The sequence below is a fragment of the Symphalangus syndactylus genome, chromosome 12, assembly GCF_028878055.3.
Source record: "Symphalangus syndactylus isolate Jambi chromosome 12, NHGRI_mSymSyn1-v2.1_pri, whole genome shotgun sequence".
NCBI classification, from domain to species: Eukaryota; Metazoa; Chordata; class Mammalia; order Primates; family Hylobatidae; genus Symphalangus; species Symphalangus syndactylus.
In genome coordinates, this window is record NC_072441.2 from 126,845,708 (window position 1) to 126,866,345 (window position 20,638).

The following is a 20,638-nucleotide window of genomic DNA, read 5'->3' on the forward strand; positions in this document are numbered from 1 at the left end:
AATAAAGAAAATTAAAACAAAAACTCCAAGTGGACCCAATCATATGGGGCCCCCACATTTTTGTGAATTTTAACTCCAAAACCTCTACCAGGTCCTCACATGAGTGCTTCCAGGAGGCGGAGAGGAAAATAAACCATTTTAAATATGCCAGAGCATTCTGCTCCTAATGTCTTATCCTCATGCGAAACTTTTAATTTAATATAAAGTTCTGGGAGCAACTTTTACCAGAGCTTAACCTACCTGGGGAAAGGGAACTACCCAACTCCAGCCCCTCCAGCCATCCTGTCCCAGACAAGGTGGGTGGGAGGTACTGAGAAGCACTGAGAACTGCAAATTAAAACAAAAAATACCACATACACCTATCAGAATGGTGAAAATCCAAAACACTTACATTAAGTCCTGGCAAGGATGTGTGGTAACAGAAACTCTCATTTACTGCTGGTGGGAATGCAAAATGGTATGCTTTGCGACCAGGCATGGTGGCTCACGCCAGTAATCCCAGCACTTTGGAAAGCCAAGGGGAGAGGATCACCTGAGGTCAGGAGTTTGATTGAAACCAGCCTGGCCAACATGGTGAAACCCCATCTCTACTAAAAATGCAAAAATTAGCTGGGCATGGTGGTGCGTGCCTGTAATCCAAGCTACTTGGGAGGTTAAGGCACGAGAATCGCTTGAGCCAGGGAGGTGGAGGTTGTGGTGAGCTGAGATCATGCCACACTGTACCCCAGCCTGGGTGACAGCGAGACTCTATCTCAAAAACCAGTAACAACAACAACAAAAATGGTATGCTTTGGGTGACGGTTTGATAATTCTCATACAACTGAACATATTATTACCATTTGATCCAGCAATTGCACCCTTTGGTATTTACTCAAAGGGGTTGAAAAACACATCCAACCAAAACCCAGAAACAAATGTTTACAGGAGCTTTATTCATGACTATCAAAATGTGGAAGTAACTATGGTGTCCTTCGGTAGGTAAACAGATAAACTACAGTATATCAATGCAAATGGAATGTTATTCAGCACTAAAAAATAAATGAGCTATCAAGCCATGAAAAACATGGAGGAACTTTAAATACATATTACTAGATGAAAGAAGCCAATCTGAAAAGGCTACATACTGTATGATTCCAAATATGCAACATTCTGCAAATGGCAAAACTATGGAGACAATAGAACCATCAGTGGTTGTCAGGAGTTGGGGGGAGGGATGAACAGATGGAACACAGAGAATTTTTAGAGCAGTAAAACTATATGTACGATACTATAATGGTGGATGCATGTCATTATACATGGCAAATCCATGTACAACACCAAGAATGAACTCTAAGGTAAACAGTGGTTTGGGGTGATAATGTTTGGGCAATCGTTGAATATTTCAATGTAGATTCATTAAAAAAAATTAAATGTAGCTCTATCAAAATTCTAGCTGGCTCATTTGCAGAAATTGACAGTCGATCTTAAAATTCACATGGAAATACAAGGGACTAAGAATAGCCACAACAATCCTGAAAAGGGAGAACAACAACGAAAAAAAGACTCACACTTTCTGATTTCAAACCTTACTTACAAAGCCTAAGGACAGACATATAGACCAATGGAACAGTAGAGTCCAGAAATGTACTCTCACATTTATAGACAACTGATCTTTGGCAAGAATACCAAGATAATTCAATGAGAAAAGAAAACTATTTTCAACAAATGGTGCTGGAACATCAGGCTAGACACATGCAAAAGAATGAAGTTTGACCCCCTCCTTGAAAATACCAAAAGCTCCCCAAAGAAAAAAATAGACAAACTGGCTTTTATCAGATTAATCATTTTTGTGCTTCAAAGAACACCAGCAAGAAAGTGAAACACAGCTGGGTGCAGTCGCCCATGCCTGTAATCCCAACACTTTAGGAAGCCAAGGTAGAATTGCTTAAGCCCAGGAATTCAAAGCCAGCCTGGGAAAAAGAGCGAGACCTTGTCTCTGCCAAAAAGACAAAAATTAGCCAGGTGTGGTGGCATGCATCTCTAGTCCCAGCTACTCAGGAGGCTGAGGCAGGTGGATCGCTTGAGCCCAGGGTTTGAGGCTGCAATGAGCTATGATTGTGCCACTGCACTCAAGCATGGGCAACAGTGTGAGACCCAGTCGCTAAAAAGAAAAATAAAAAATTAAATGTAACAAATTTATCCAGAGTACAAACTGCTTAGTCTCTATGTCAGCTATAATGTACATATTACATATGATATATAAGTAGAAACATATATATACATATTATATAGCATATAAATAGTATTAAAAATAATATAGTTCCTCTTTACAGATACTATGTGATAATTAAATAAAATAATGTATATTATGCATTAAACAGTATGTTGGGGGCAATGTAAACACTCCCCTCACCAATGTATAAGCTATTGTTATTCTATGCAAGTATTCTATTCAAGAAAGAGCCTATAATGAAAAGAAAATTGGAGCTATGTTTTTTTTCTCCCACAGTAAAGTTAGTAAGAGCCAACATATACTTTGCTATTCATTTGAAAACGGAACTAGGCTGGGTGCTCATGCCTATAATCCCAGCACTTTGAGGGGCCAGGGCAACCTGAAGTCCAGACCAGCCTGGCCAACGTGGTGAAACCCTGCCTTTACAAAAATACAAAAAAATGGCCGGGTGCAGTGGCTCATACCTGTAATCCCAGCACTTTGGGAGGACGAGGTGGGCGGATCACTTGAGTCTGGGAGCTCGAGACCTGCCTGGCCAACATAGTGAAATCCCCTCTCTACTAAAAATACAAAAATTAGCCAGGAGTGGTGGCACGCGCCTGTAATCCTAGCTACTTGGCAGGCGGCTGAGACAGGAGAATTGCTTGAACCCAGGGGATGGAGCTTGCAGTGAGCCGAGATCCTGCCACTGCACTCCAACCTGGGTGACAGAGCGAGACTCCATCTCAAAAAAAAATTAAAAATACAAAAAATTTAGCCAAGCATGGTGGCATGCACCTGTAGTCCCAGCTACTCGGGAGGCTTAGGCACAATTGCTTGAACCCGGGAGGCAGAGGTTGCAGTAAGCAGAGATCGTGCCAATGTACTACAGGCCTGGGCAACAAAGCAAGACTCCGTCTCAAAAACAGAAAAAGAAAAAGGAATTCATTCAAGGAGCTAGCAAGTGATATCTAACTCTAATCAAGGAGACCATGTTTTATTCTTTGATTAAAAAAAAAACTATAACCTAGTCAACAGAATTATCTCATGAATGTGCCAACACAAAGGGGGTTAAAGTTTTAGGGGGAACCCCCCAATATTCATCAATGCCACATTTTGGTCACCAAAGAGGTATGCTTTGTTGTGGAACATATACTTCCACGGTTTCGATAAATTATTTCGGATGATCCGATTGTTTGATTGTGTAGGGCTTTAAAATCCTCACATCCTTTGATTTAGCAATTCCTTCCAATTCCTTCCCTTTTTTTTTTAGAGATGGGACCTCACTATGTTGTCCAGGCTAGTCTCCAATTCCTAGGCTCAAGCAATCCTCCCGCCTCCACATCCCAAAGTGCTAGGATTACAGGCATGAGTCATTGTGCCTGGCCAGATCCAGCAATTCCTAAAAAAATTTATACTAACAAAATATTCTAAAACAAGATGTTTTATCGATTAAACATTCATAGTATTATTTAAACTATCAAGAAAGCAAAAATAATGAAGTGTTGAGCAAATTATAGCACCCTAAACATTCTTCTTCATAAAATTTATGGCAGTGTATTTTATATCCATTTACCTACATCCCTCTCTAGAATGAAGGTACAGAGAACATGGAGATCATTTTATTTATCTTTACATTCTAGGATCTAACACAATCTCTACTTTGCTTCTATTCTTTATTTCCTTTTCCCTTTTTTTTTTTTTTTTAAGAGACAGGATCTTGCTGTTGCCCAGGCTGGAGTGTAGTGGTGTGATCATATCTCACTGTTACCTCGAGCTCCTGGGCTCAAGTGATCCTCCTGCCTCAACCTTCCAAGTAGCTGGGACTACAGGTGCATGCCACCACACCTAACTTTTTTATATTATTTGTAGAGATGGGGTCTCAGTATGCTGCCCAGGCTGGTCTCAACCTCCTTCCCTTAAGGGATCCTCTCACCTTGGCATCCCAAAGCACTGAAATTACAGGCTTGAATCACTGTGCCCGGCCTTATTTTCTAAATATTATGCAGAGAACAATTACCATTCTTTTTTATTAGTAAAATATACTTTAAACTCCTACAAATCAAGTTTTTAACAGACAGACAACCCAATTAAAAACTGGACAAGGTCGGGTGCGGTGGCTCGCATCTGTAAACCTAGCACATTGGGAGGCAGAGGCGGGTGGATCAAGAGGTCAGGAGTTTGAGACGAGCCTGGCCAACATGGTGAAACCCCATCTCTACTAAAACTACAAAAAAATTAGCTGGGTGTGGTGGTGGGCGCCTGTAATCCCAGCTACTTGGGAGGCTGAGGCAGGAGAATTGCTTGAACCTGGGAGGTGGAGGTTGCAGTGAGCCCAGATGGTGCCACTGCACTCCAGCCTGGGCAACAGAGCAAGACTCTCTGTCTCAAAACACACACACACACACACACACACACACACACACACACACATAAAAACTGGACAAAAGACTTCACAAAAGACAATACCCGAAAGGCCAACAAGCATTTGAAAAGGTTAACTCTAGTACTCACTGGGAAAATGCAAATTAAAACCACAATGAAATACAGTTGACCGTTGAACATGGGGATTAGGGGTCTTGACCCCCAGTGCAGTCGCAAACCTTCCTATAATTTTTCTCTTTTTTTGAGACAGGCTTTCACTCCCATTACCCAGGGTGGAGTGCAATGACGCAATCTTGGCATACTGCAACCTCCGCCTCACAGGCTCAGGCAATTTTCCTGCTTCAGCCTCTCAAGTAGCTGGGACCATAGGCACCCGCCACCACGTCCGGCTAACTTTTGTATTTTTTGTAGAAACAGGGTTTTGCTGTGTTGCCCAGGCTGGTCTCGAATTCCTGAGCTCAAATGATCTGCTGTCTTGGCTTCCCAAGACATATACCTAGGATTACAGGTATATGCCCCATGCCTGGCCTAAATTTTGACTTCCCAAAAACTACTAATAAGCTACTGTTGACCAAAGAAGCCTTATGGATAACACAAACTTGATTAACCCATATTTTGTATGTTACATGTAAAACATATTGCATTCTTATGAAATAAGCCAGAGAAAAGAATATTAGGAAAATCTTAAGGAAGAGAAAATACATTTACAGTGCTATCCTGTATTTTCTTTTTCTGTTTCTTTTTTTTTTTTGCTTTGAGATGGAGTCTTGCTCTGTCACCCTGGCTGGAGTGCAGTGGCATGATCTTGGCTCACTGCAACCTCTGTCTCCCAGATTCAAGCAATTCTCTTGCCTCAGCCTCCTGAGTAGCTGAGATTACAGGTACGCACTACCATACCCAGCTAATTTTTATATTTTTAGTAGAGACAGGGTTTCACCATGTTGGCCAGGCTCGTCTCGAACTCCTGACCTCAAGTGATCCCCCCCACCTTGGCCTCCCAAAGTGCTGAGATTAGAGGCATGAGCCACCTCGCCTGGCTCCAGCTAATTCTTTTGATTTTTTGTAAAGATGAGGTCTTGCTATCCTGCCCAGGCTGTCTCAAACTCCTGAGTTCAAGTGATCCTCCTACCTCGGCCTCCCAAAGGTGTGGGATGACAGGTATTAGCCACCATGCCCAGCCCAAATTTTAATTTTTTATAATAGATGTGAATGCTTTATGGTAGTAAATGATAAAATGGACTAGTATCTACATATTTTATGCATCCTTCATATCTTAATTTTTTGATATTTCAAAAAATGAGAATCACCTAAGTTTATTCAAATTGTCACAAATCTCAAACAAAAATTCCAACATACTTGTGTAAACAAATTAGCACTGTAAGTGGACCCATGCTATTCAACTCTATGTTGTTCAAGGGTCAACTGCATTTCTATACTTCTACACACCTATTAAAATGTCTAAAATAAAACAGATCTACAATTCCGGAGATCTGTTGTATAACATAGTGACTACAGCTTAGCATAACGTATTGTGTATACTTGAAAACTGCTATGAAAATACATCTTAAATATTCTCACAATAACAAATCATAACTGTGAGGTGAAGGATCTGTAAATTAGCTTGTCTGTGGTAATCATTTCATGATGTATACATATATTAAAACACCATGGTGTACATCATAAGTATATATAATTATATCAATTATACTTCAAAGCTGAAAAAAGTTTCAAAAATAAAGATTGACAATACCAGGTTCTGGTGAAGATGTGGCACAAATGAAACTCTCATGTTGTCAGTACAAGCAGAAAATTAGTGCAACCACTTGGAAAACTATTTGGCAACTTATTTTTGAAACACATCAACAGGATAGATTGACAGAATGATGAATAGGTATGTGTGAAAGCAAATACAGCAAAATGTTTACTGCAGAATCTAGGTGGTAGGAATGAATATGGGTATTCAAACAATTCTGTCAACTCTTCTTTATTTTTGAAAATTTCTGTAATAAAATGCTGCAGGAAAAACTAAATATACACGTGGCTCCATTATCCAGTAACTCTATCCCTGGATATAAACTCAAAATAGGTGCTCAGGTATAATGTTCACAGCATCTTTATTTATACAGCCAAAAATTGATACTACCCAAATACACATAATGGAATGAATAAATAAAATGTGGTATATTTACACAATTTTGAATACTGCATAGCAATGAAAAAGAATGTGTACTGCCATTATGTAAGAACACAAATTTCACAAACAATGCTAGAATGTTATTCCGTTTGAAATTCATGACCACACAAAACAAATATGGGTGATAGGAGGTCATAACGACCAACAGTTACCTTTGGAAAAAAGGTACTAACTGTTGGAGGGGGCAGGAGGGAGCCTTTTGGGGGCTTGGAAATAGACTACATTATAGTTGTGGCTATATTTTGCAAGTGCACCAGCCTATGTAATTAAGAAACCTGCTGGGTGCAGTGGCTCACACCTGTAATCCCAGAGCTTTGGGAGACTGAGGCAGGAAGATCACTTGAGCCCAATGCTATCCTGGGCAACACAGCAAGAGCCCTATCTCAATCGACCAATCAATCAGTCAATCAAAAGAAACTCAAGATACTGTGTTAAAGATACACTAGTTTCTGTATAATACATTTTAATTAAGATTTACACACACATACTTTTACTGTACAAAATTACACAACTCAATGACCTCTAAATTCATATCCACCATCTAATAATTAGTCCCACCCGACTGACTCCAAAATCCTTGAACACCAAAATACTCAGATGCCCAAATCCCTTATATAAAATGGCATATTTGCACATAACCTGTACACCCTCCCATATACTTTAAATCATCGCTAGATTACTTATAATACCTAATACAATGTTATGTAATAGTTACACTATATATTTTTTTAATTTGTATTATCTCTTGTATTGTTTTTTATTGTTTTCTTTCCCAAATATTTTCTGTGATTGGATGGATCAGAGGATGTGGAACCTGTTAATACAGAAGGCTATCTTTTGACTCCAAGCTCCACCACTCAATTTAATCAGGGCAGCTCTGTTGTTTTTATTTATTTTTTATACTCAAGTTCCAAGTAAGATTATCCGAAGGATTCAGAAGCTAAAAAGTACATTTGTGATTCACTGCCCTATCACAAACTGATCACACAACTTCAAAACTATATACGAAACAATTTAATACTTGATTATGTACTATTTCATGCTGACCTCATAATTGCTTCATGTCTTGTCCCTTAACTGTAGGCTCCTAGGGGTAAGAGACTCATCATTTCTCCTTTCCCCGTGGAGCTTAAAACATACTTGCTAACTGATAGAACAAACTAGAGGCTGGGCGCAGTGGCTCACGCCAGTAATCCCAGCACTTTGGGAGGCCGAGGCGAGCAGATCACCTGAGGCCGGGAGTTTGAAACCAGCCTGACATGGAGAAATCCTGTCTCTACTAAAAATACAAAATTAGCCAGGCGTGGTGGCGCCACCTGTAATCCCAGCTACCCAGGAGGCTAAGGCAGGAGAATCGCTTGAACCCAGGAGGCGGAGGTTGCAATGAGCCAAGATCGTGCCCCTGCACTCCAGCCAGGGTGACAGAGCAAGACTCCATCTCAAAGCCAAAAAAAGAAAAAGAAAATACAGTATAGCACTGTAAATGTACTTTCTCATGACACTGCACTCCAACCTGAGCAACAAGAGTGAAACTCCATCTCAAAAAAAAAAAAAAAAGAAGAAAATAGGTATCAAGCATGCTATTTCTTACCCTTAAGGCCTTGCTACTCAGTTATGGTAAACTGCTTCTTTTTCTTCCACAAAAATAAGGTTTAAACTGTTACACAAAATTACATGTAACTTTAACTAACTAGGTCAATTATAAAGTCTCACTCTTCTTAAAGCCATTCAACTTTATGAGTGGTCAGAAAATTTTAAGAATTTTAGAAGCAAATATATTTGGAGGGTTGCTTTCTTCATTCCCACACTTTCAGATCCTTTAGTTACCTTACAGTATGCTTTCTAGATTAAGTAACAAGATAATTACTCGTTTGGCCCCTGGGAGTACACTCTAGGCTGGCAATTTAATTAAAAGATAGGGACACATGCATTCATTGTCAAAATAAGGAACTCATCTAAGAGTTCAAAAGGCCAATTTGAATATAAAAATCAATAGGTCAATTTGAATATAAAAATCAATAGGTCAAGCAAATTCCCCAAGAGGATAAAATATATTTACTTCTCCCTTATCACTTTACTTTTCAACTTTGGCCAGGCCTAGTGGTTCATGCCTGTTATTCCAGCACCTTAGGAGGCTGAGGTGGGAGGATCGCTTGGGGCCAGGAGTTCAAGACCAGCCTGGCCAACATAATGAGACACTGTCTCTACAAAACAAACAAACAAAAAACACATACTTCCATTTAACCTGAGGAACCTAATTGAAAACCAAAAAACCCAGACACTTTGACTGGATGTGGTGGCATGAGCCTGTGGTCCCAGCTACTTGAGAGGCTGAACCAGGAGGTTGGCTTGAGCTCAAGAGTTTGAGGCTGTAGTGTGCTATGATCACACCTGTGAATAGCCACTGCACTCCATCCTAGGCAACAAGGTGAAACCGCATTTCTAAAAAAAAATAACTACACACTGTGGCTATCTAAGCCAGCTCTTCTTCAATCTTTCACTCACATTTCCACCGACTTCTCTCACCACCTCACTTTCATTTAGATCACAGCTGAAAAAAGCCTGAACTCTGAGCATGTTAAAAATACCATAAATATATTAATTCAATATTAAAAGTTACTGGTAAAGAATCAACTGTTTACAGCCTATTATTTTTTCCTTTTTTTTAAGAGATAAGGTCTCACTCTGCTGGCTAAGCTGGAATGCAGTGGCTCAATTATAACTCATCGCAGCCTCGAACTCCTGGGCTCAGGTAACCCTCCTGCCTCAGCTTCCTCATTAACTGGGACCACAGGCACAAGCCTGGCTCCAATTTTTTAGTGTATAGTTCAGTGGTATTATGTATATTCATAAAGTTATGTAGCCATTACCACTATCCATCTCCCGAACTTTTCATCTTATAAAACAGAAAACTCGACCCACTAAACAATAACTCTCCACTTACAGCCTATATTTTTTCTTGTAGAAATGGGAGTCTCACTGTGTTGCCTAGGCTGGTCTCAAACTCCTGGACGCAAGCAATCCTCCCGCCTCAGCCTCCTAAAGCGCTGAGATTACAGGTGTGAGCCACCACACCTGGCCTTCCCCATGCCCCCATTCACTCTGTTGCCCAGGTTGGAGTGCAATGGTGCCATCACAGCTCATTATACCTTCCAACTCCTGAGCTCAAGCATTCCTTCTGCCTCAGCCTGTGACTGGGACTACAGGCATGTGCCAACACACCTGACTAATTTTTTATTTTTTTGTAGAGACGAGCTCTCGCTATTTGGCCCAGTCTGGTTTCGAACTCCTGGGCTCAAGCAATCCTCCCCACTTGGCCTTCCAAAGTGCTGGTGTACAGGTATGAGCCACTGCACACAGCCTGTCATCTTCTTCTTTTTTTTTTTTTTTTTTTTTTTTTTTTTGTTGAGATGGAGTTTCACTCTTGTTGCCCAGGCTGGAGTGCAACAACATAACCTAGCCTCAATGCAACCTCCACCTCCTGGGTTCAAGAGATTCTCCTGCCTCAGCCTCCCAAGTAGCTGGGATTACAGGCATGTGCCACCATGCCCGGCTATTTTTGTATTTTTAGTAGAGACGGGTTTCTCTATGTTGGTCAGGCTGGTCTCAAACTCCTAACCTCAGGTGACCTGCCCACCTCAGCCTCCCAAAATACTGAGATTACAGGCGTGAGCCACTATGCCTGGCCGCCTGTCTTCTTTCTTGACTGTGTCTCAGCCAAGGTAAATTCTGCACATGAAGAGGGAAGTGATAAGAGGTTGACTGTAGATACAATCAGAATTAGAGATGTGTTACATTTCTTTTCTTGCCTCAAGTCATTTGCAAATATGTCTTTTATGTATTACCTTACTTCAGGTACAGAGTTAGGGATATATTTCTGTCCTGTATTCATATGGGTTATTAAAAATAGGCTGTTGGTGGCCAGCCCAGTAGCTCACGCCTGTAATCGCAGCACTTTGGGAGGCCTAGGTGGGTGGATCACGAGGTCAGGAGTTCAAGAGCAGTCTGGCCAACATGGTGAAACTCCGTCTCTACTAAAAATACAAAAATTAGCCAGGCACGATAGCAGGTGCCTGTAATCCCAGTTACTCAGGAGGCTGAGGCAGGAGAATCACTTGAACCCGGGTGGCAGAAGTTGCAGTGGGCTGAGACTGCACCATTGCACTCCAGCCTGGGTGACAGAGTAAGACTCCATCTCCAAAAAAAAAAGGCTGTTGGCTGGGCATGGTGGCTCACACTTGTAATCCCAGCACTTTGGGAGGCCGAGGTGGGTGGATTGCTTGAGCTCAGGAGTTTGAGACCAGCCTGGGCAATACAGTGAGACCCCATCTCTACTAAAAATACAAAAAACAGCTGGGTGCGGTAGTACGCACTTGTGGTCCCAGCTACTCAGGAGACTGAGGTGGGAGGACTGCTTGACCCCTGTCTCTACAAAAAATAAAAATTAGCCAGGCAAGGTGGTGCACACCTGTAGTCCCAGCTACTCAGGAGGCTGAGGTGGGAGGATGGCTTGAGCCTGTGAGGCTGAGGCTACAGTGAGCCGTGATCATGCCACTACATTCAGCCTAGGCAACAGAGTAAGATTATGTCTCAAAGAAAGAAAAAGAATCCCAGTTTACCTAAGTATTTATATTAAAACTTTTAAAGATCAAAATTCTGCAACAAAGGTTTCTACTAAGTATTACCTAAAAAATATTTTAAGAAAATCAAGTGCTCAGATCTTATGTACCAAGTAACTCACCATCCCATCTTCTCAAGTTACCCTACAATTAGCTCTAGAATTAAACTCTGAACAGACTGTCTTACTCTCAATGATGCATACAATCTTAATGCCAAAAAATCAGCCTTTATTAAAGCACATTCAGAATGAAAGATCAGGCAGAAACAAAGAAAAAACCTGCAACAATGGGGTCACACAAATAACAAATAACTGGTTACTTATTTATAAAAGTCACCTAGGCAAGCTGAACTTCATGGAACACAAAACCAAATTCAAAAAATATACAATGAAATTAACCTTCCCAAAGCTCAACGCACTTTATAAATTAGAAGTGATAGGCCAAACACTAAAGCACAGGATTCTGGGAATGTTTAATAGACACTAACAACCATACAATCGCACACTCTTACAGCAAAATGCTGATCATGACATTCACTAAAGTACAAGCGCCTGCTTTGTGAAAACTGTAGTTCTAGCAATACGAAAATGAACCAGACTTGAATTCTAAAAGAGTAGATGTGACACTGTCACAAATAATTAAAATTAAAAGGGTAAAGTGTCTTAAGAATGGTGCATGAAGTAATAAAGGAGTTCAGATTAAGAAAAGTATACGTAGGAGAAATCAGAATTTGTGGATTCTTGGCATTTGAACTGGGCCCTGGATATTAGAAATGAGACTGGGAAGGATTAAGGAAGAACATTCTGGGCAATGGATATAGAATGGGAAAGACAAGAAAGCAGAAGACATACATGGAATACAGCAAACTGCTCAGTATGACTGGAGTATACAGGTTGTATAAAAGAAAGCACAAGGCTATGAAGAGCTGAAAAAGTATACATAGAGCCAAATCATGACTTTGAACGCTAAGTCAGATATCTTCAGTGGTTAGTCCTAATAAAGAATCATTAAGGGCCGGGCATGGTGGCTCACGCCTGTAATCCCAGCACTTTGGGAGGCCAAGGCGGGTGGATTACCTGAGGTTAGGAGTTGCACACCAGCCTGAGCAATATGGTGAAACCCCATCTCTATTAAAAATACAAAAATTAGCTGGGCGTGGTGGTGCATGCCTGTAATCCCAGCTACTCGGGAGGCTGAGGCAGGGAAACTGCTCAGACCTGGGAGGCGGAGGCTGCAGTGAGCTGAGGTGGCACCACTGCACTCCAGCCTGGGCAACAGAGTGAAGACTCTGTTTCAAAAAATAATAATAATAATAATAATAATTAAGGATTATGAGGCAAGTGATCTGATCAGGGATGAAATTTATCTGGCAACATGGTATGAAATGAATGAGGAGGAGACATCAATCATGTTGCTGTAAGAACTGATGAGGACCTCAATTATGATGGTGACCTTACAAGGTGAAGAAGTCACAGTTCAAAGTTAGTCTATCATCAAATATTCACTGGGTGTCTACAATATGGAAGGTAACATTCTACCCCACTAAGACATCTTACAAGTTTAATGTATCATTCTCATTCTTGAGGAAATTGTGATATGGAAAAATAACTGTTAAAGCAACAAAAGCTAATAAGGCAATATATGATTTCCAGATAAATGTTACAAACACACAAAAAAAATACATGACAAATCAGCAGTGAAAGGAAAAAAATGGTCAGTGAAGGCTTTATTAGGAAAGGTGGAGTTAGTTGATCTGCCCCTCAATAAGAAGGCTGAACTTCTTGAACATGAAGAAGGGGAGGGATAAAACTTCAAAAAGGTAAATTGTTAAAAGCTGAATAATTGTATAATAAGGCCAAATATATGAAATAAATTTGGGGATATTTTCCACCAAAATAGTAAACAAAATGCTAATAAGAAAAAAAACACAACCCTTTAATTATCTAAATTTAACTTCGTAAGTTATCAGGAAAATGAGGCATTAATATACCATTACAGGCAGGGCACAGTGACTCACATCTGTAATCCCAACACTGGGAGGAATGGTGGGAGGATCACTTGAGCCCAGGAGTTCGAAACTAGCCTGGGTAAAGTGAGACCCCATCTCTAAAAAACAAGCCCATCCCCCACAAAACATTATAGCATTGCATGCTTAAAAATAAGCAGTACATTCTAGATTTTTTATAAGGAAGGGGGTTATTTTTAGTGCATTCTACAGGATAAACCAATCTTTTTAACGAAAAAAGAGGGTTTTTGTTTTTGTTTGTTTTTTGTTTTTGTTTGGTATTTTAATAGAGATGGGGTCTCATTTTGTTGCCCAGGCTGGTCTCGAATTCCTGGGGTCAAGTGATCCTCCTGCCTCTGCCACCTAAGTGCTGGGATGACTGGCGTGAGCCACTGTGCCCAGCCAAAAACAAAAGTATCTTGAAGAAAGCTTTATGCAGGCGCAATTTGAAATATCCAAAATGTTACATTTTCTTATTTGTCAAAAAAGTTCCCCAAAACAATCTGATAAATTCTTTCCTTTTTCGTATTTTACATGTAAGCGGCAAAGCCAGAATTTGAACACAGGACCATCTGACTCTAAAACCAGAGCTATACTTGCATTCAATGCTACACAAAGTTATTTTCTTAGGATTTTAAAATTTCAAATGTATTAATCAAAAAGTATAGGTCGGGGAAGAAGACTGCCGAATCTCAAACTATATAACTACTGCAAAATTGAGAGACACCTATCCTAATTTTTATATATTCAGATTAGAAAATATAACATGGTTTGTTGTTCAATGAATATTACACTCTTTTAACAGAGTGCCTCCCTCAATTTAACACATAACAAAGCTCTTGACAGTGACAGAGGGGTACCTCAAGCTGTTATATATATGCCTTTCAGGGCTGGGCTGCCTACCTGGCCTCCCCCTCTCATGGACCTCCCTTCTTCAGCCTTTCCTGGCTTATCCTTCCACTCACCGTCCTTCCAAGATTGCCTTGGCTGGGCAGATTTCCTCTGTACTATTTTTAAACATTTAGGAATAAGGGAGTTGGGTAGAGGGTGTGACAAATTTGTTTCTACTTTCTAATTCGACAAACACCCTAAATCTCTTCCCATCCAATACTTCAAGGATAGGGATTCAAGTACTTCCTTTTTCTCCCCCAAGTACTTTCCCATTACCTAAATATCTTGTGGTGATATATATACAGGGTAAAAACCCCTAAATCACTTAACACATTAGTTTAAACCAATTACTGTATTTAATATTACTGGAATTTGACTTTTTTTTTTTTTGAGACGGAGTCTTGCTCTGTCTCCCAGGCTGGAGTGCAATGGCGCGATCTCGGCTCACTGCAAGCTCCGCCTCCCGGGTTCATGCCATTCTCCTGCCTCAGCCTCCCGAGTAGCTGGGACTACAGGCGCCTGCCAACACGTCCGGCTAATTTTTTGTATTTTTAGTAGAGATGGGGTTTCACTGTGTTAGCCAGGATGGTCTCGATCTCCTGACCTCGTGATCCGCCCGCCTCGGCCTCCCAAAGTGCTGGGATTACAGGCTTGAGCCACCGCGCCCGGCCTGGAATTTGACTTTTTAGGATTCCTTAAAACTGATCTACAACAGCCAGACACAGTGGTGTACCCCCGTAGTCCCAGCTACTCAGGAGGCTGAAGCCACAAAATCCTTTGAGACCAGGAGGTGGAGGCTGCAATGCACTATAATTGCACCTGTGAATAGCTACTGCACTCCAGCCTGGGCAACACAGCAAGATCTCATCTCTAAAGGAAATAAACTTTTTTTAAAACCTGAGCCAGGCAGAGAGGAAGTGCACCTGTAACCCTAGCTACTCAAGAGGCTGAGGCAGGAGTATCCCTTGAGCCCAGGAGTTTGAGACTAGCAACATAATGAGACCCTGTCTCTATTTTTTAAATTTAAAAAATATAAAGGGCAGGCTCAGGGGCTCACGCCTGTAATCCCAGCACTTTAGGAGGCCAAGGCAGGCAGATCACCTGAAGTCAGGAGTCTGAGACCAGCCTGGTCAACGTGGCAAAACGCCATCTCTAACAAAAGTACAAAAATTAGTTGGCCTTGGTGGCGCATGCCTGTAGTCCCAACTACTCCAGAGGCTGAGGCAGGAGAATCGCTTGAACCCAGGAGGCAGAGCCAAGATCACACCACCGCACTCTAGCTGGGCAACAAGGAGAGACTTGGTCTCAAAAAAGAGAAAACAAAAAAACCCAAACATATATATACAGAGAGAGACCAGCCTGGGTAACACAGGGAGGCCCAGTCACAAAACAAAAAAAAAAAATAAAAAAACTGATCTACAATATAGAAGCAAAAATGGCACTAGGAATATGCAGAGTTCTTGTAAGCAGTTCAGCTATACCTGCCTCAAATACATTAGTTCATTTAAAAGAAATCTATTCATTCATTCAACCAAATTACTGAATGCCTAATATGTGCCAGGCACTGTTGTAAGTACTTAGGAAACACCAATTAAAAAAAAAAAAATCCCCTTTCCTCCTTTCTACCTAGTGGGAGAAGACAGGTAATAGACAACGTAACTTTCTAACGTGTGTTAGAATATAATAAATGGTACTGGGGGGGAGAAACAGAACAGGGTGAGAGGGACTTCTAGGGTATTAGGGCAGGTTGCACTTTCAAACAGGGTGGTCAGAGAAGGTTTAAGGTGGCAGTGAGAAAAGACTTGAAGGAGGTAAGGGGATCAGTCAGCCATGAAATCTGGGGAAGAGTATTCCAGAATAAGGAGGACAAAGGTCCTAGAATAGCAATGAGGCCAGGGAAGCCGGAGGGAAGCCAACAAAGCGGTTAGCTGTAGATGTCAAGGGACATGTGTGGAAACAAGGGGTACAGATTATGTAGGGTTTATGGGACACTATAAGGAATTTGATTTTTACTTTAAATGAAACAAGGATCCACACAGAGGGTTGGGCAGCCTGTCATGCTCAGTTTTACCAAAATAACTGTGGCTGCTGTGTTGAGGACAGGCCTTAGCGAGGACAAGGGTGAAAGCAGGGAGAACTGTTAGGAGGCTACAAAAGAAACCATGGAAAGAAATATGCACTTCCTACAAACTTGGATCATAATGGTGCAGGGGTTTACTTTTAGGCAAAAATAAATAAAAACAAATTTGTCAGATGTTAATAGGAAATAACTGGAACTGGCTCTTGTCATTATAGGTACACTGTACATATAAAGCAGCAAACAATGACATCTTTTAACTACTCACCTCAAGAGAACATGTTCCTTTACAATCAGCTATTCACTGTTAATTACGTACAATTTGTTGAAAAAGTTAATTTTATCAACTGAGAATACTATAAATCTGCTGTGTGAGGTAGCTCACGCCTGTAATCCTAGTCTTTGGGAGGCTGAGGGAGGAGGATCACCTGAAGCCAGGAGTTTGAGGCTGCCAAGTGAGCAATCCACTCTAACCTGGATGACAGAGGGAGATTTTCAACTCAAATAAATGAATAAATAACCTTGGACTGCTGTTTCTCAGATCATCTAAAATAACCATTCCTAAAACAGATCTTATTTCTTTGGGGGTGGGGGACAATACTTTTTCTCCAAAAGTTTCTTTTTATGCTCCCATCTTTTAAAGCAATTTTCTTCCAATTGATACTGAGTTTGTATATTAGCCTGCGTCATTCACTTCAGGAAACTGCAACCATAAAAAACTCCCACTGTCAAAAATATAACATTTCCAAAAAAAAGTTCCTTCATGACACCAAAAACCCCTCATCCCTCATCATCATCTAGTTCTTCTGGAAAAGGCAAACACAGTTTCCATAAATTCTAGTACCTTTAATAGTACAATTATCACAAAGATAGGAGAAAGAGAACAAGTCAGAGATATTCAATTAAGAAAGGGGATAGGAGGCAGGAGAATTGCTTGAGGCCAGGAGTTCAAGACCAGCCTAGGCAACATAGAAGTCCCTGTCTCTATTTTTTTAAAAATAGAAGGGGGTGAGGGTAGGGAGCATAAGAGATTTTAAAATAAAAACTTCAGGCCAGATGCGGTGGCTCACGCCCGTAATCCCAGCACTTTGGGAGACTGAGGTGGGTGGACTGCTTGAGGAAAGGAGTTCAAGACCAGCCTGACCAACATGGTGAAACCCCGTCTTTACTAAAAATACAAAAATTAGCTAGGTGTGGTGGCATGCGCCTGTAATCCCAGCTACTCAGGAGGCTGAGGCAGGAGAATCGCTAGAACCCGGGAGGTGGAGGTTACAGTGAACAGTGAGGTCCTGCCACTGCACTCCAGCCGGGGCGACAGAGCGAGACTCCGTCTCATAAAAAAAAAAAAAAAATTAAATAAGCACTTTTGTTGTCTAGTAAATATAGGAGTGAAAGAGTGAAGGATAAACATAGCTTGCTTGCTTCACTCAAAGGTACTTGTAAAGACACCCAGATTCAGCTTTGATTTTTAAGAGACTACCCTTGTGACAACTTACTTTGGAAAAAATATTTGTGTAAATACAGAAAATACTAAATTCAACTTAATTAATTAATTCAGCATTTAGGTGCTTATGTGCCAGAAACTGAGCGAGGGAAGAGTCCCTGTTCTCAAGGGCTCTTACTTGTAATTTATCTCCCAGTTACTGAGTACCTACTGAGGCAGATGCGAGGGATACAACAGCAAACCGGAAACACAGATTCTCTACCTTCACGCAGCTTGCACTCAAGGAGGCGAATGCAAGGATGAGACACACATCTAACAAAGATACAACACTAAAGTGTTATAGATATTGCTTATGGAAGTGTAGAGGTTTCAGTGGGGACACAAGGGATTCGGGCTGGGAGGGAAGGGAATGCTGGGACTTCAGACATGAAAGCTGAGTTCTCAAAGAGGATTAGATGTCCACCTGGCTGACCTGGGGAAGGAAGGGCTCCAAGCAGAGAGGAACTGGAGCAAAAAAAAAAAGGTGTGAACAGCCTGGTGTATTTGGTAGGCCTGGAATATGGAATGTTAAGAGAGAGAAGTCATGGAGGCTTCTGTATATCACAATCAAGACTGGACCTTACTGGTATATATGAAATACCCCGGAAGAATTTTATTCAGAAAACGAACATATATGATCAGGTTTTTCTGGTATGATGAGACATTGGTTTACACAGAAATGAGAAAAGAAAACACTAGATAATGATGTCATCACATGAAACAACAAAGGAGCCTACCCAGTCAGAAAACTAAACTCTTCAGGAAAAAATTAAGCACTACTACCATTGAAGCCCTCTGGAAAAGGTTGTATTCAATATCATCTAAAATGAAAAAAGCACAGGAAAGGTTTTCACACATATATTGTGGATTATAATATCCACATACCTATTTTGAGTTTAAGAGGTCTTCACTCGAATTCTGCAACACATCTGGGACTACTGATTGTTGTACAAAAAGCAGTAAAACATATTTAGGAGAGTCTCTGATACAAAGGCAGAACACGAGTAACCGAAGGAATTTCCCAAGCCAGGTTTAAAGGTTTCCAAAGTTCAAGCTAATCAAGTTTTCTTAAGTCAGCACGTTTAAAAGGTGTGTCATATGGGTGGAGCAAGAGGAGGAGGGATTAAAATGTATATATACATATATATATATATAAACAAGTAACTCGATGTCGCTAGGGTTAAAATCACCACTTGGAGATCCGTCTCCCAAGCAGAGGGAAAACCTGCCAGATCTAATTAACAAAAAGACGAGGGAGGGGGGTAAGAGGATGGCCACACATGAAAACATAAATGGGGCGGGGGGGTGGTGCTTGGCAACCACCTATCCAGAACCCATAATCCAGTTGGCGGTGCGATGAGGAAATCATACGATTCAGACATAAAGGCAGGAAAATGTCACTCCCAAACTCCACAAGCGAACCACCAGACACTGGCCAAGGGGATGTGATCACATACTCTGATCCCAGAACTCAAGGGCAGAGGGTATCATCCCCACTCGGTGCCCGAGGGGAGGCGAAGAATCAACCTTACTCTGAGATCAGAGAGCAAATGCCCTCAGATCCAGCCCTAAGGGGTCAATGCCGCCCAGGCGAGGCCTTGCCGAAGCCGGGGACAGAGATGGCCCCGAAGCCCCCTCAATCTCCGCCAGAGCTGCCTCTCCTCGCTCCCCCCAACACACACCCTCCCCTACCTGATATGGCGGCGGCGGCTCCTGATCCGGCTCCGTCCCCTCGCCAAAGCTAGCCCGGTCGGACTGAGACTCGTGAAGCAGGGAGATGTCATCCGAGGTGGGGGATTTGAGGCAGTTCCCCATCTTCCGGAGCTAGGGTGCGTGATCTAGGGGAGGAGAAAGCAGCGGTGGGGTCGTTCGCACGCTCCGCGGTCCGCCTCCGTTGGCGAGGTGGGGTCGGGCGGCAGGCCGGGGATCAGGCGGAGGCGACTCCACCGCCCCACGGTGCCGCCGAGGGGTCGCTCATGCCAGCCCCCGGGGGTGGGGGCTCAAGGCTGGGCCGCGGGCTCCGCTGGGGTCGCGGCGTTTGCCTTCTGCGAGGCAGCGATGGGGGGGGGGGGGGCGGGGAGACCAAGCACTTCCCCACCCCGCCCCCCCGCGGGGCGGCGGCGGCCACGGAGCTGCTGGGCCTAATCCAGGTCAGCAAGGGGGGGTGCGGCCGTCGCGGCTGCCTCAGCTGCTGCCTCAGCTGCTGCTGCCCCCGCCGACGCCGGAGCCACGGCCGCGGGCCTCATCCTACTCCGCCTCAGCGAGACGGCGGCAGCCAGAACGAGGCCGGCTCGGGCCTTGCGTCATCGCGCCGTGCGTGCTCTGGTCCCGCCCCCGGCGCCAGGGGGCGAGGGCGGCTCCGGCGGCGCCCATCCCCCTCTCCACTAGCAGCTGTTCCCGGTGCTGCGTCAATTTTTGCTTCTCTCTGCTTGGCTCCGTACCTGACTCCGAAACCAATCTCCCGTCTTCCGCGCCTCCCCACATTCATTGCTCCCGCCCCGTCTAGGGCTCAGTTCTTACCTGTGCACTGCCTGACAGTCTTCTCACCACCCTCGGCCAAGCGGTCTGTTTATATAAACCCGTATCGGAATGGATCAGTCCCATGATTAAAATGTTAAAAGGCTTCCCCTTTATTCCTTCAGAATAAAGTCCTAGCTCGTTAGTGAACCCTCCCTACCTATCCAATCATGTCCTTATCCTCCCACATCATAGCCAGAGAGATTATTCTTCCAGTTGTATATCAGATTGTTCATTTCTTTCCAGTCCCAGCACCAAAGTCCAAGCCACCATCAT

The 20,638-nt window shown here is 42.5% G+C and overlaps 1 protein-coding gene across 1 annotated transcript in view; it reads right to left on the minus strand.

Annotated features, from left to right (window-relative positions):
* RNF11 (ring finger protein 11) overlaps positions 1 to 20,165 on the minus strand; it is a 35,899-nt gene extending 15,734 nt beyond the window's left edge. The window contains exon 1 of the mRNA XM_055254782.2: positions 19,538 to 20,165. Within this exon, the coding sequence (XP_055110757.1) occupies positions 19,538 to 19,660 (123 nt within the window). The 5' untranslated portion in view covers positions 19,661 to 20,165. The remainder of the gene's footprint in view (positions 1 to 19,537) is intronic.
* Positions 20,166 to 20,638: the final 473 nt, after the last annotated feature.